General features: G+C 36.0%; 1 protein-coding gene across 4 annotated transcripts in view; it reads right to left on the bottom strand.

The window, feature by feature from the left end:
- RUNDC3B (RUN domain containing 3B) overlaps window positions 1–14378 on the bottom strand; it is a 165671-nt gene that overhangs the window by 113832 nt on the left and 37461 nt on the right. For all 4 annotated transcript variants that reach the window (XM_066240198.1, XM_066240199.1, XM_066240196.1 and 1 more), the window contains exon 2: window positions 8145–8260. Coding sequence is in view for 2 of the 4 variants with exons in the window: in XM_066240196.1 (XP_066096293.1) it covers window positions 8145–8260 (116 nt within the window). In the remaining 2 variants the exon portion in view is untranslated. The remainder of the gene's footprint in view (window positions 1–8144; window positions 8261–14378) is intronic.

The following is a 14378-nucleotide window of genomic DNA, read 5'->3' as shown; positions in this document are numbered from 1 at the left end:
GAGAACCAGGAATTAGATACAGAGTATAGAATTCAAAGAAACGTTTAGTTTAGGTCATCAGTTTATTAATTTTTATTCTATTTTTTTATTTTAATGACAGTTTCTATTTAATATTATTCTACATTAGTTTCAGATGTACAGCATAGTCAATCATGTATTTTACAGAGAGGTCCTCCAATATTTCACATGCTCACCTGGGCCATACATAGTTCCAATATTATTGACTATATTCCCTATGCTGAACTTGACATCTCTCTGACCTGTAGCTAGTGATTTGTACTTCTTCATCCCTTCTCCTTTTTCACTCTCCCCTCCCTGAACTCACCTCTCTCTGGTAATTTTCAGTCTGTTCTGTGTATCTGTGAATCTGTTTCTATTTTGTCTTTTAGATTTCACATATAAGTGAAATCAAAAGGTATTTAGGTATTTGTCTTTCTCTGTATGACTTATTTCACTAGCATAATACCTTCTAGGTCCATCTATGCCATCACAAAAGGTAAGATTCCATTCTTTTTTTTAATGGCCGAGTAGCGTTTCATTGTGTAAATATACCACAGCTGTTTTATCTATTTGTCTGTTGATAAGCACTTGGGTTGCTTCCAAATCTTGGTTATTGTAAATAATGCTGCACTGAACATGGGGGTGCGTATATTCTTACTAAATAGTGTCCCGAGTTTCTTTGGATATATTCCCAGAAGTGGAATCACTGGGTCATAAGGCAAGGAACCTCAGCACTTGCTTCCATAGTGGTTGCACAAGTCTGCATTCCCACCAACAGCGCACTTTCCTCTGCATCCTCATCAGTTCTTGTTTGTAGATTTATCAATGATAGCCACCCTGAGGTGTGAGGTAGTATCTTGTGGTTTTCATTTGCATTTTGCTGACAATGAATTATGTTATGTTGAACAATTTTCATGTCTGTTGGCCATCTGGATGTCTTCTTTGGAGAAGTTCCTGTTCAGATCCTCTGTTTACTTTTTAATTGGGTTGTTTATTTTTCTGTTGTTGAGCTGTATGAAATGTTTATGTCTTGGATTATTAACTCCTTATGGGATGTATCATTGGCGGACAGCTTCATTCATTTACTAGGTTGCCTTTTTATTGTGTTGATGGTTTTCCTTGCTGTGGAAAAACTTTAGTTTGATGTAATCTCATGTGTTTCTTTTCTCTTTTGTTTCCCTTGCCTGAGAAGGTATGTCAGAAAATAAAACTGCTAAGAGAAATGTATGAGATTTTATTGCCTATGTTTTTTTTTTGGGGGGGGGGAGTTTTATGGTTTTAGGTCTTACATATAAGCCTTTAATCATTTTGAGTTTATAACTGTATATTGTGTAAGGTGGTCTGGTTTCATTTTTTTAACTTTTATTTTCAAGCATAGTCTTTCTTTTGAATCCCCTCCCACCTCTTCTATTAAAATCAAACAAATGCTAGATATGTAAGTGGGATGTCTCGTTGAAGGGAAACGAGGAACTTGCTGGTCAGCAGCAGTTGCACACACACCCTCCCCATTCTTCTCTGGACCTCCACAGCACCACCTTCGGGTAGCACCACAGATAACAGGTTAAAAACCACTACTTTAGTCTCTCTCCTACTGAAGCAATCTGCTTAATGATATTTCTAACTGGATATGCAGTCTTGGTTTTAATACTTCTGATATTTGGAAACTTAGGATAGCTAAGCATTTCATATTTCTGTGCAGTTCAGATTGTTAGAAAATTCTGTGTGTATGAAGCCAAACTATCTGTGCTTTCTGCCACTTTTTTTCAATTGTGAGGCTCATAAATATGAAAAGGTTGCTATTGCATAACACTTTCTCCACAGTTCCTCTTTTGCTTCCTTCCAGGTAAGGTATCCCTAGTTTCTTCAATCTTCTGGAACCGCTATAGTCTTAAGTATCCTTCTGGTTTATCACTACTTTGTTAGTATCGCTCTTAAAGTCTGGTATATAGAGCTAGTTAAGTGCTTCAAGTAGGTTAACCTTTTTGTATTAGTCAGAATTCAAGATTTCATTCGCTATGATCCCACTTTACTGTTGGTTCTTACTGAAATTAAGACCAAGTAAAACCCCAAGGCTGTTTAAAGTGAACTATTGCTTATCTTATGTTTTAGGTTCTCTAAATTAGTTGTCTGAGCTCAAGTTTAATAGGAATAAATGCAGAATTATTTCCTTTATAATTCATTCTTTAGAGATACAGGAGGTGTTGTAAAAATAAAATTTAGGAGGCCTTCTACTTCCTATAATATGAAGTGGACATACTTTTTCTTGTTTTTCCCATTAAGTATAACCAAACCCACTGGAAATTATATATAAAACAAACACAAGAAGACTGAAAGGTAGAGAGGAGATCCATTGTCTAGGGACCTTAGGACCTTAGGAATGACATGATAGGAGATTCCTAAGGTAGTTTGGTTGCCTTTTACATCTAAAACTGGGCACTGAATAAGCCAGTAGACTGCAAATGTCTATGGGCATAAGAAAAGGAAATCGTCCACAAGGGCCTCTTTCCTAGCTATAGGAGCAGGAATAGAACAGCCTAACAAAGACTGAAAACTTTAGACAGTAACTGCTCTACCTTAGCGAAATACAGCAGCAAAACTAAGGCCAGAAAAGGCTAAATGGGAAACCTAGAATTCTGTTCTCATGAGGCTGTAGCAGAGTGCCCCAATATACCATCAGAGTATTATCAGAGAGAGCCAAGCAAAGAGTGGGGCTTGTTCCCTCCTGGTTGGCTGTGAGCTTTCTCTCGCACCTATCCCCACAGAATGTCAGTGGGGAATCTGCACTTCCATCCGTACCGAGCAATGAGTTATCACTTCCCTGCCACACTGAAGTTATGTTAGAAGAGGTCTGTTGGAGAATTATGTTTTTCAGCATCACGCACTGGTTATGAGGCTACCCCCAGTATTCAGTGGAGACCATTCGGAAGCCTACACTCCTACCTTTAATCAGCTCCAATGAGGAGGCCAGCTGGGAAACTTAGACTTCTCTCTCCCCCCTTTTTCTGCTGATGGAGCAGTGTTACAGACAGCTAGTTAAAAAAGAAGGTTTAAATAAGATTCAGAGTCTTACAATATGAACAACATGAAAAAGTTTCATATGAAGATCACTCATCATAGCAAAACCAGGAAGATCTCAAATTGCATAACAAAAGGTAACGAGATATGAACACTGACAGGATGGAGATGTTAGAATTATGGACAAAAATAATAAATTAGTCATGATAAAAATGCTTCAATGAGCAACTACAACATGCTTGAAACAAAAGAAGAAATGGGAAACCTCAGCAAATAAGTAGAAGATATAAAGAAGAAACAAATGGAAAATTTGATACTGAAAAATACAAAACCAAAATAAAAAACTCAATGGATGGGATCAACAGGAAAACAGGTGAGAAAAGAAGGAATCCATGAACTGGAAAACAGAGCAATAGACATTTCCTAAACTAAATTACAGAGACTAAAAATAGTCTAAAATTAGACTAAAAAAATCAATCAATCAACAGAGCCTCCGGGACCTGTGGGACTATAACCAAAGATCTAACACTCTAGTTACCAGAGACCTTGAAGGAAAGGAGGAAAATGAAGGGACTGAAAACGTACTCAAAGAAATAGTGGCTGAAAATTTCCCAGATTTGGCAAGAGACAAACACAGATTGAAGAAGCTGAGTGAATAACAGATAAATCCAAAGAAGCAATACCAAGACACATCCTAATTAAGCATTTGAGAAATCAAGGCAAGGAAAAAGTGTGGAGAGTAGCCAGAGTAAAACAACACCTTGTCTATAAGGGAAAATCACGCGTGTGATCTTAAAGCGGCCTTTTCTTCAATAGCGGAGCTTTCAGCACAGCCTCTATTGTACCTAGATTTTATCTTTCTCTGAAAAAAAAGAATAATTAAACTAAATATCCTTTTATTTCAAAAATAAAAAGCTGAAGAAAAGTATATCTTATAAACTCACAAAGTTATATATTTAAAATTTGTACTTGGAAGAATGAGTTGCTATATAACTAAATTTTAAGTGAACACAGTGTACTATCTTCTCCAAAAGTAATCATGTATCTTCTCCAAAAGTAAGAGCAACTTGCTACATTTAAGAATATTAAAAATGGGGAAAAAACATAAGAAAGTCTCTACACATTGAATCTTTTAAAATATTTTATCTTGAAAGTTGTAGATTATTTAATGATTCATATCTATATTAATAACAGTGATTATAATAGTTGATCTATAGGAAATGCTTTTAAAAGGTTTTAAATTATTAAATCTTACCTAATTTATAAAATTAACAGACATCTTACAGTATATCATCTTTCATACTGTTTTAGTTATAGTGAATTCTTATCCAAAAATCAATTAGAGATTTTATTTTCTTTTTTTTTTTTTTTTTTTGTATCTTTCTGAAGCTGGAAACGGGAAGAGACAGTCAGACAGACTCCCGCATGTGCCCGACCGGGATCCACCCGGCACGCCCACCAGGGGCAATGCTCTGCCCACCAGGGGGTGATGCTCTGCCCCTCTGGGGCATCGCTCTGCTGCGACCAGAGCCACTCTAGCGCCTGGGGCAGAGGCCAAGGAGCCATCCCCAGCACCCGGGCCATCTTTGCTCCAATGGAGCCTTGGCTGTGGGAAGGGATGAGAGAGGCAGAGAGGAAGGAGGGGGTGAGGGGTGGAGAAGCAAATGGGCGCTTCTCCTATGTGCCCTGGCCGGGAATCGAACCCGGGTCCCCCGCACGCCAGGCTGACGCTCTACCGCTGAGCCAACCGGCCAGGGCCTAGAGATTTTATTTTCAAGTATTTAACTGGCTTTCTCAGAATTAACCTTCATTGTTAGATGAATGTACAACATAATAGTTCAAATGCTTATCTGAAACCTATATACTCTTACTGATCAATGTCACTCTGTTAAAAGTTAATTTTCTAAATAAAATTCAAAAGAAAAACAAAAAGGTACATATGACCAGCATAAATACATGAGCATATATGGGAGTTACTTAAATAATCTAAAATAAACTTATATTATTACTTTTAAAATAAAGTAATTCTGAAGTCTATACTCTATATTGTGCTGAGGCATGACTCAGAAGATGGCAGGCCGGCACGAGTGCAGAGGGTCATTTGTGTGGTAGAGAGTCTACCCGATCGCTCAGCATGGAAATCTCAACATGGCCTAATTGTTTCTGTTGGTAGCTGTTTATGTATTTTATGAGTGAAACATATGTTAAATGGTATACCACAGGAATTGAGATCTGATTTTAAAAAACCTTACAAACATTAGAAACATGTTTTTTCTTTTCTTTTTTTCAGTCAGGTACTATTTTATAAATAAAATGTAAAAATATGACCACCATACAATATAGAAACCATGGCAGTATTTCAAAATACTCTCATATCCTTTGTTTTTATAAAAACATATTTTTAAATAAAAGGTAACATATCTGCAGAAAACTTAAATAGAGAACAGCAAACATAAGAGAAAATAACCATACTTAAATGCAAAATAACCAACTTCTAACAGAAAAGCATTAGTGATTATATGGACCCCAGTTTAAACTTAAAGGGCTGACTGAATTCAGATTTTGCTTCCCCGTGTAATTAAATTCAAATTTAATTTAAAAATAAGACCACAGGATTGATACACTGTGATTTAATAAACACTTATAGTAAAACTTGCTGTTTTCAGCATCAAAAAGCACAGAATTAACTTTCAGGTTAAACTTGAGATTCTCATAAATTATATTAACAAAACATATTACTGATTTGAAACTATACCATTAAGATTGAAAAGATAATAAAAACTTAAGTGAAAACATCTAGTGATCAAGTTTCCTTTAGGAAGACTAGAATATAGAATTAATGTAATAAAGTATAATTATTTTTAAGATTTATTCTACATAATGTCTTGATATTATCAGCTATATTTTGCAGATCTATATTTTTAATTTAAAAATGTTTTATAATTCTGAAAGAAATATAGTTCCCAACTTCATTTAAAATTTTGAGATTTATGTTTCTCATGTAAATGTATTTACTGATTTATTTTAAGAAAACCAAAGTGGAACACCTCTTTTACATACCTCTTTTTAACCTACTTACTGCTAAAAAATTTTCAGATTCCAAAGTTTAATGAAGTAGAGATTAAGCAAACAAATTTAATGCCTAGATGCTTCTTTGTAAATTAACATACCACCTGTAATCTTTGGAGATGGGCTACCTTTTATTTTACGCTTTTATCTTAATTACTTACAGAAAGTGATTCTGCTAATTGAACAAAGCAATTAATACACTTATTATTTTTATAGTAAACACAAAATGTTTATTTATTTATATTAAGAGCAGAAAGAAAACAATATAAAAAGCAGAGTAAAAAGGGGTCACTTATAATGATTAAAGTTTCAACTTATCAGGGATTCTTTTTTTTTTTAATGAGAGACAGAGACAGAGAGTGGGGGGGAGAGAGAGAGAGAAACAGAGACAGACAGGAAGTGAAAGAAATGAGAAGCATCCATCTTTGTTGAGGTACTTTAGCTGTTCATTAATTGCTTTCTCATATGTGCCTTGACTGGGGGACTCCAGCAGACTGAGTGACCCCTTGCTCAAGCCAGCGACTTTAAGCTCAAGCCAGAAACCTTTGGCTCAAACCAGTGACCATGGGGTCATGTCTATGATGCCATGCTCAAGCCAGCGACCCGGTACTCAAGCTGGATGAGCCTGCGCTCAAGCTGGGGAGCCTGTGCTCAAGCTGGTGACCTCAGGGCTTCAAACCTGGGTCCTCAGCATCCCAGGCTGATGCTCAATCCACTGCACCATTGCCTGGTCAGGCTATCAGGGAGTCTTAATAAATTTAAATTTCTGTGTGCTTAAGAACATGGTATCAAAAAACAAAAGAAAATATTTACAGTATATAAAGAGTAATAGAGAAATTCACAATCTCGGAGATTTTAATATGCCACTGTGTTGGTAATTGATACAAGTCGAGTTTTAAAAATTAGTAAGACTATATAAGATTGAAAGAACATGATTTATGAATAACCCAATCTCTAGAAAATTATAATTTACCAAACCTGAATAGTATTATGACAAAGAGGAAACACTCCTTATTTTACGCATAATCTTGATATCAAAACCCAATATAGTATGAAAAAAGAAATTAAAGCCATTCTCATTCATAAACATGTACATACATATCCCAACTTCATTATGAAACACTATAGCAAAAGGGGTTCTGGGAACTACAGTACAAGGACAAGGAAATGACTCTTCTCCTGATCAGGAGAATGGTTCCCCTGGAAGGAGGGATAAGGCTGTGATCATGTGAGGTACCTGAGAGAGCAGGTAAAGGGGAGCGGAAGATTGGGAGTTTATACGGTAATTATTTCCAAACTCAACTTATATATTGTATGTACTTTTCTGTATATTCATTATACACATTTCATAACAAAAGTAGAACAAAACAATGTTTTAAAGTAATCTGAATACAGTAATTTTATGGAAGTTACACATTCTATTAACATCTGAAGTTGGTATTTAGAGAGCTAATAGGCTAAGGACATTATTTAACCCTTTTCTTATAAATTCTTCCACTGACTTGTTTTGTTGCACATATGTTCCTTTTTCTAATGAAAAAATTTAATGGATCAGAGCTTAAAACATTATGACTAATAATGTTTTAAGGATACACTCAGTATTTTTAATCCATCCCTGAAATGGGTATATTCCAAGAACAGAGATTCTTTTCTAGGAACGTAGGCCAAAAGATCACACATTCTAAAATCAGTTTTATGCTTTTCATGATTCAGCGTGGCTACTATCTAAATCACACCAGACTGCGCCTGACCTGTGGTGGCGCAGTGGATAAAGCGTCGACCTGGAAATGCTGAGGTCGCCAGTTTAAAACCCTGGGCTTGCCTGGTCAAGGCACATAAGGGAGTTGATGCTTCCAGCTCCTCCCCCCTTCTCTCTTTCTGTCTCTCCTCTCTCTCTCTCCCTCTGTCTCTCCCTCTCCTCTCTAAAAAAAAAAAAAAAAGAATAAATTTAAAAAATTTAAAAAAATAAATAAATCACACAAGACTGTATAGTTTCTAAAATGCCAAGCTTATTAAAAAGATAGCTGTTGAGAGTATAAATAATATATTAGAGCTATTACCTTTTAGCCGGTGACTTAAAATCTGCTCCAAAATAGCTGCAAAATTGTTAAATTCAGGAGAAGAATCATCAATTGTCTCAAAGCAGGACCGATCAATCAGGGTCTTTACAGAAAACCTGGAAAGGAAAGGAGATTATTATTGTTTTCAAGCAGAGTTGACTTATTTACCTAAGCAGTAAAAATGGAAGGACAGCAATTTGGGAATGTATTCAGAAATACCTTCTACAATTATATATTTTGAAAACACCATTTATTCAAATTTACTCTGTAAATAGAAAAATTTACAGAAATATCAAGCTTTTCACTTATCCTATTGACTACCCTAAGACTTAGGAATAACTCATTGTCCTCACAGCCATTAAAATCAGAATAAAAAAATGACCTAAATTATTAATTCCAAAATACTCAAAAGCCATACTACTACTGGTAAGAAATTTAAGCACCAGACCAAAATGCTTTTAAGAGTATTGGAGTACAAAATTCAATAAAATTGGATGTGAGTACTCATGAAGTGTAGAGCCAAAGATTTTATGAGCTATAAATAGCAAAACTTAAAAAAATCTGTCAAGTGTGCTATATTTTCCCATCATTAGTGTACTTTGTCTCTATTTTTGACTACCAAAAAGCAACACATTTTTCAAGACTCATCTCAAATGCCATCTCTTCAGTGAAGGATTATTCTCCTACATATTCCTAGCAGAAACTAGTATTTTGTTTGTCCCCTTCAAGGACAGTTAAAATTTATCTTACTGCTATTATTTGCATAGTCTGTCTTTATCATATTAAAATATAAATTCCTTCAGGGTAAACCATATCTCCTGTATGTTTATATCTACCTCAACACACAGGTCAATGCTTAAACACTGTTACTTAGTACTTACTGATTTATTGGTAAACCCTATTTTGAAAGAAACATTTACATGCCAATATCATGGCAAGACATAAAAATTATATGATTTTTAACATACATACATTTGTATAACCCTCATCAAAATCAGGATGCATAACAGTCTGCCACCCCATGCTAATCCCTTTATAGTGAGTGGTACCCTATAAAGAGTAATAGATGAGTGCATAAGTAAAGACAATTAGGGGAAACGAAGAGAAGAGAGTGTGTCCCAGTAGAGCCCAAGCGCTACGTCGATCAGGCGTCCCTGATTCGACTTCCCCATGCAGTGCGACACTCCTGCTTATCAGCAAGGCTGGCAGCCTCTTCGAGACTACTCTTGAGGCAGCTATTAGGATGCTACAGTTAAGTGCCACCAGAGGAAAAACACAACCGACACACAAATTAGTTGCAGTAATCACACAGGCAATTTATTACTAACAATCCTTTTGGCGTGCCTCACTACAGCTTAAAGGGGCCCCATCAGCGTGCTCCTCTCGGCTGTCTTTAGTCAGAGCTCAGAGTGGCGTGGAGACAGTCCACATCAATGTTGGAGTCTGGGCGACTACTGCAGCACCAGGCCCCTCAGCTTTAGTACCTTTTCTGGCCAACGCCTTCTAAGAGGTGTCAATCTACAGGATTATCACCTCAAACCACCTTTTTTGGGAGTTCCTCACAGGGAATCCCCACTATGTCAATCTACTGAAATGTTTACATTAAACCACTTTTTAAGATGTTCTTATTTACATCAATTTACAAAGTTAATGTAAATAACACCAAACCACTTATCTATGTATAACTTCACACACATACTAACTGGGCTCTCATTAAAAGTCAGAGTCTATTTATCACATTACAGAGTTATGGCACTAAGCCACTATATTAACTCCTATCCAAATGGCATAATTTTATTTAATTTTAATAATTATTTTAATATCATTTTAATTACTTTTATATATCTTCCATATTTTTATATTTCTATATATTTAATTACTATAACCTTATATTACTACAACATTATGAGAGTCACTAAATAATTAGAAATATAAGCTACGAGAGAGATACAGGAATACAAACTGTTTCTTGGGTTTTAGGTTTGTGGGCGATCTATCGATACTTAATTAGGACATAAAATACAGGTGACGAGAATATGGGGAATATAAGGAGATTTTTTATATACATATTTATTAGAAATTATATATTAGAAATGAAACTGAGAAAATTTTAATTTAATTTAAATTGAGGCAGCCCTCAATTTGCACAGTAAGGCAGGACCATAAAAATGACTATGTAAAGCTGAAACCATGCAGAGTGATCTTATGAATTAAAAGAAAGAATTAACTGTTTTATGACCTTTACAAATCTTTGTTAAAACCTTAATAATGTTCTCACTTGCCAGTTATAATGTATAGAAAAATGAAAAGAATAATAAAACATTTATTTAGTACATTGTAATTTAAAACATTAGAAAACACTGAGGGCTCAGGTTGCGAACATGCCCTCAGCGGTAACGACAGCACGGGCGACCTCAGCAGTGATTCGAGAGGGCGCACACGACCTCCCAGGCGGCTGCTGAGATCTGAGACAGCCCGGGAAGTGGTCCAAATGGGTGCGTGCGCATGCGCGAGCCAGACCAGGGCAGCGGCGGTCGCTGAGGTGGGCTGGAGCCAGCAGCACCTGAGCCCAAGAGCCTAGGGCAGCAACAGCAGCGGTGGCCTGGTAGACAGAACACACAAAGGGAGCTAAAATGTCTGGATAGACTGACACCTGAGTGTTGGAAGCCAATCAACAGCTGCTGGCTGACATAGTCACAGAAAAGATCAACAGCTACTGGTTGACACAGTCAAAGCAAAGAAGAGCAATGATACTTCCCCCTTTAACCTTTTGAATTAATTTGGTTTTATGGGTGTGTGTGCTATCATTTATGGCACAGGGATAATAGCACCATGCTTTCCCTGCAGATTCATAGTAATTTCTCTGGAAATGAGACAGAGGGTGTGAATTCCACAGAAAAGCCTATAAACCCCCTTACCGATAGATATAGCAGGCTGGCTATGAAATCCCTCAAAAGGGGCCACGTCTGTGGGAAAATTCCCTTCTATAAATCATATTAGGGAAAAATAGATTGTGACTTATGAATAGGTAGGAAACAGTAACTATACACAAAAGCACCTTTTTGCCTTCACCTAATCCATTACTTTACCTCCCTAGCCTTTTCATATAATAGAAAAATAGAAAAACTTTCCATTCTTCTTACATACCTGACCTTCAGGTAATGGAACACTCTGAGAAAAATAAAGTTAGAACTTAACTAGTATATGAATATAGTAGACAAATAAAATTTGACTAGACAATAGGCCATTAGGTAAGGTAGAGTTACTAATCAATACTGACCTTTTAGAAGCTTGCATAAAAAATCACTGTTGCTGTTTTCAAGTTATTGTATAACTATACTTAGAATGGCTTACCACCTGATTTATAGCTTAAAGAAATGTAGTAACTGTAGTAACCATTGCCTAGAATATTTACCCGTATTGAAGCAAAAATAACTATTAATCAATGTATTCTGCATAACATGTAATTGTAACTGTGTATAAAAATAAAGCTGTACTAGCCATGGCGAAAATGGCTGGCAGTTAATGCTAAAGCATTCAGCTCTCTCACTCGTTTCGTGCCGATGCCGTCCATTCCTATGGGACCCCTGGGTCCACCCCAGCACCTGAGGCTAAGAAGTAGGCCACATCTAATACCATACCTAATCACTGAATTACAGTACTGAGCCCAACAAGTAGCCAGCAATAAAAGACAACAGAAAGTGGATTTTAGGAGGACCTGAACTTTTAAAGTAACTTCTCCCAGGCCAAGAGTAGATAAAAGCAAGCCTAGGAGTGCAGCTGATATTTACAATGGCACCTGGACCCAGCAGAGGCAGCCACAAAATCTGGATAACCTGTAGCTCCCAAAAGGTGGATAAGAACCAGTCATAGGCAGTGACCCCCACTGATCTGCCCCAGGCCCCTGCCAGGGAAGTGCAGGGTAACACAGACAAAATGAAAAGACAGAGAAGTGCAATCAAAACGACTCAATAGGAGAAACCCTCAGAAAAAGAGCTGAGTGAGACGGATATAAGCAAACCACCAGATGCAGAGTTTAGAATAATATTATAATTATTAGAATGCTGAAAGATCTTAGAACAACAACGCTGGTCACAGTGAGCACATAAATAAAGAAATAACAAGTATTAAAAAGGACATTGAAATAATAAAAAAGAACCAGTCAGAAATGACAAATACAATATCTGAAATGAAACTAAACTAGAAGCAATTAAAAGCAGGCTGGATGAAGCAGAGGATCAAATCAGTGATTTAGAAGATAAATGAAAACACGGAAGCAGAGCAGCCAAAAGAAAAGAGAATGAAAAAAATCTGTGGAAACTCTAAGAGAGCTCTGTGACAATCTAAAGAGAAACAACATCTGCATCATAGGAGTTCCTGAAGAAGAGAAAGAACAAGGGATAGAGACCTTGTTCAATCAAACCATAGCTGAAAACTTCCCTAAATTGATGCAGGGGAAAATGTCACACAAATTCAAGAAGCATAGAGAAACCCAAAGAAATTCACACCAAGACACATCATAATTAAAATAGCAAAGCTAAGAGATAAAGAGAAAATATTAAAAGCTGCTAGAGAAGAAAAGGCCATCACCTACAAAGGAGCCCCTATAAGAATGACATCTAACTTCTCAACAGAAACACTTGAGACCAGAAAGGAATGGCAAGAAATATTCAAAGTAATGCAGAACAAGAGCCTACAACCAAGACTACTTTATCCAGCAAGGCTATCATTTAAAATCGAAGGAAAAATAAAAAGCTTCCCAGACCAAAAAAAAAAAAAAAAACCTCAAGGAATTCATTACAACCAAACCAATGCTGCAGGAAATGTTAAGGTCCTGTTGTAAACAGGACAAAGGGGGGAAAGAATATAGCAAAAGAGGAATACAGTTTTAAAGAATAAAATGGCAATAAACAACTACATATCAATAATAACCTTAAATGTAAATGGATTAAATGATCCAATCAAAAGACATGGAGTAGCTGCATGGATAAGAAAACAGGACCCAGACATATGCTGTCTACAAGAAACACACCTCAAAACAAAAGATACACATAGACTAAGGTAAAAGGATGGAAAAAAATATTTCATGCAAATGGAAATGAAAAAAAAAGCAGGAGTAGCAATTCTTACATCAGACAAAATGGACTTTAAAACAAAGGCTATAGTAAGAGATAAAGAAGGTCACTACATAATGATAAAGGGAACAATCCAACAGGAAGATATAACCATTATAAATATCTATGCACCTAATATAGGAGCACCTAAATATATAAAGCAGACTTTGATGGATATAAAGGGTGAGATCAACAGCAATACTATAATAGTAGGAGATTTCAATACCCCACTAACATCACTAGGTAGATCCTCAAGAAAGAAAATTAACAAAGGAACAGCAGACTTAAAGGACATACTAGATCAACTCGATTTAATAGATATCTTCAGAACCTTTCACCCTAAAGCAGCAGAATATATATTCTTTTCAAGTGCTCATGGTACATTCTCTAGGATAGACTACATGTTAGGACCCAAAAGTGGTCTCAACAAATTTAAGATTGAAATCATATCAAGCATCTTCTCTGATCACAAGGGCATGAAACTAGAAATCAACCACAACAGAAAAACTGAAAAATACTCAAACATATGGAAACTAAATAGCATGTAATTAAATAATGAATGTGTTAACAATGAAATCAAAGAAAAAATTAAAAAATTCCTACAAATGTATGATAATGAGCATATAACAACTCAAAATTTATGGGACACAGCAAAAGCAATTCTGAGAGGGAAGTTCATAGCACTACAGGCATTCCTTAAGAATTTTGAAAAAGCTCAAATAAACAACCTAACCCTACGTCTAAAAGACCTAAAAAACCCAAAAAACCAGCAAGTAAAACCCAGAGGTAGCAGAAGAAGGAAATAATAAAGATCAGAGCAGAAATAAATGACATACAGGCTAAAGAAACAATACAGAGGATCAATGATACCAAGAACTGGTTCTTTGAAAGGGTAAACAAGATCCATGAACCTTTAATGAGACTCATCAAAAAAAAAAGAGAGAGGACTCAAATAAAATTAGAAATGAGAGAGGAGAAATAACAACTGACACAACAAAAATACAAAATATTATAAGAAAATACTATGAAGAACTATATATCAAAAAATTAAACAAGTTAGGTGAAATGGACAAACTCCTTGAAACATATAATCTTCCAAAAATCAATCTGAAAGAATCAG

The sequence above is a fragment of the Saccopteryx bilineata genome, chromosome 7 (assembly GCF_036850765.1).
Source record: "Saccopteryx bilineata isolate mSacBil1 chromosome 7, mSacBil1_pri_phased_curated, whole genome shotgun sequence".
Lineage (NCBI taxonomy): Eukaryota > Metazoa > Chordata > Mammalia > Chiroptera > Emballonuridae > Saccopteryx > Saccopteryx bilineata.
The sequence above is the reverse complement of the archived record's forward strand: the minus strand, read 5'-3'. Positions and strand labels throughout refer to the sequence as shown.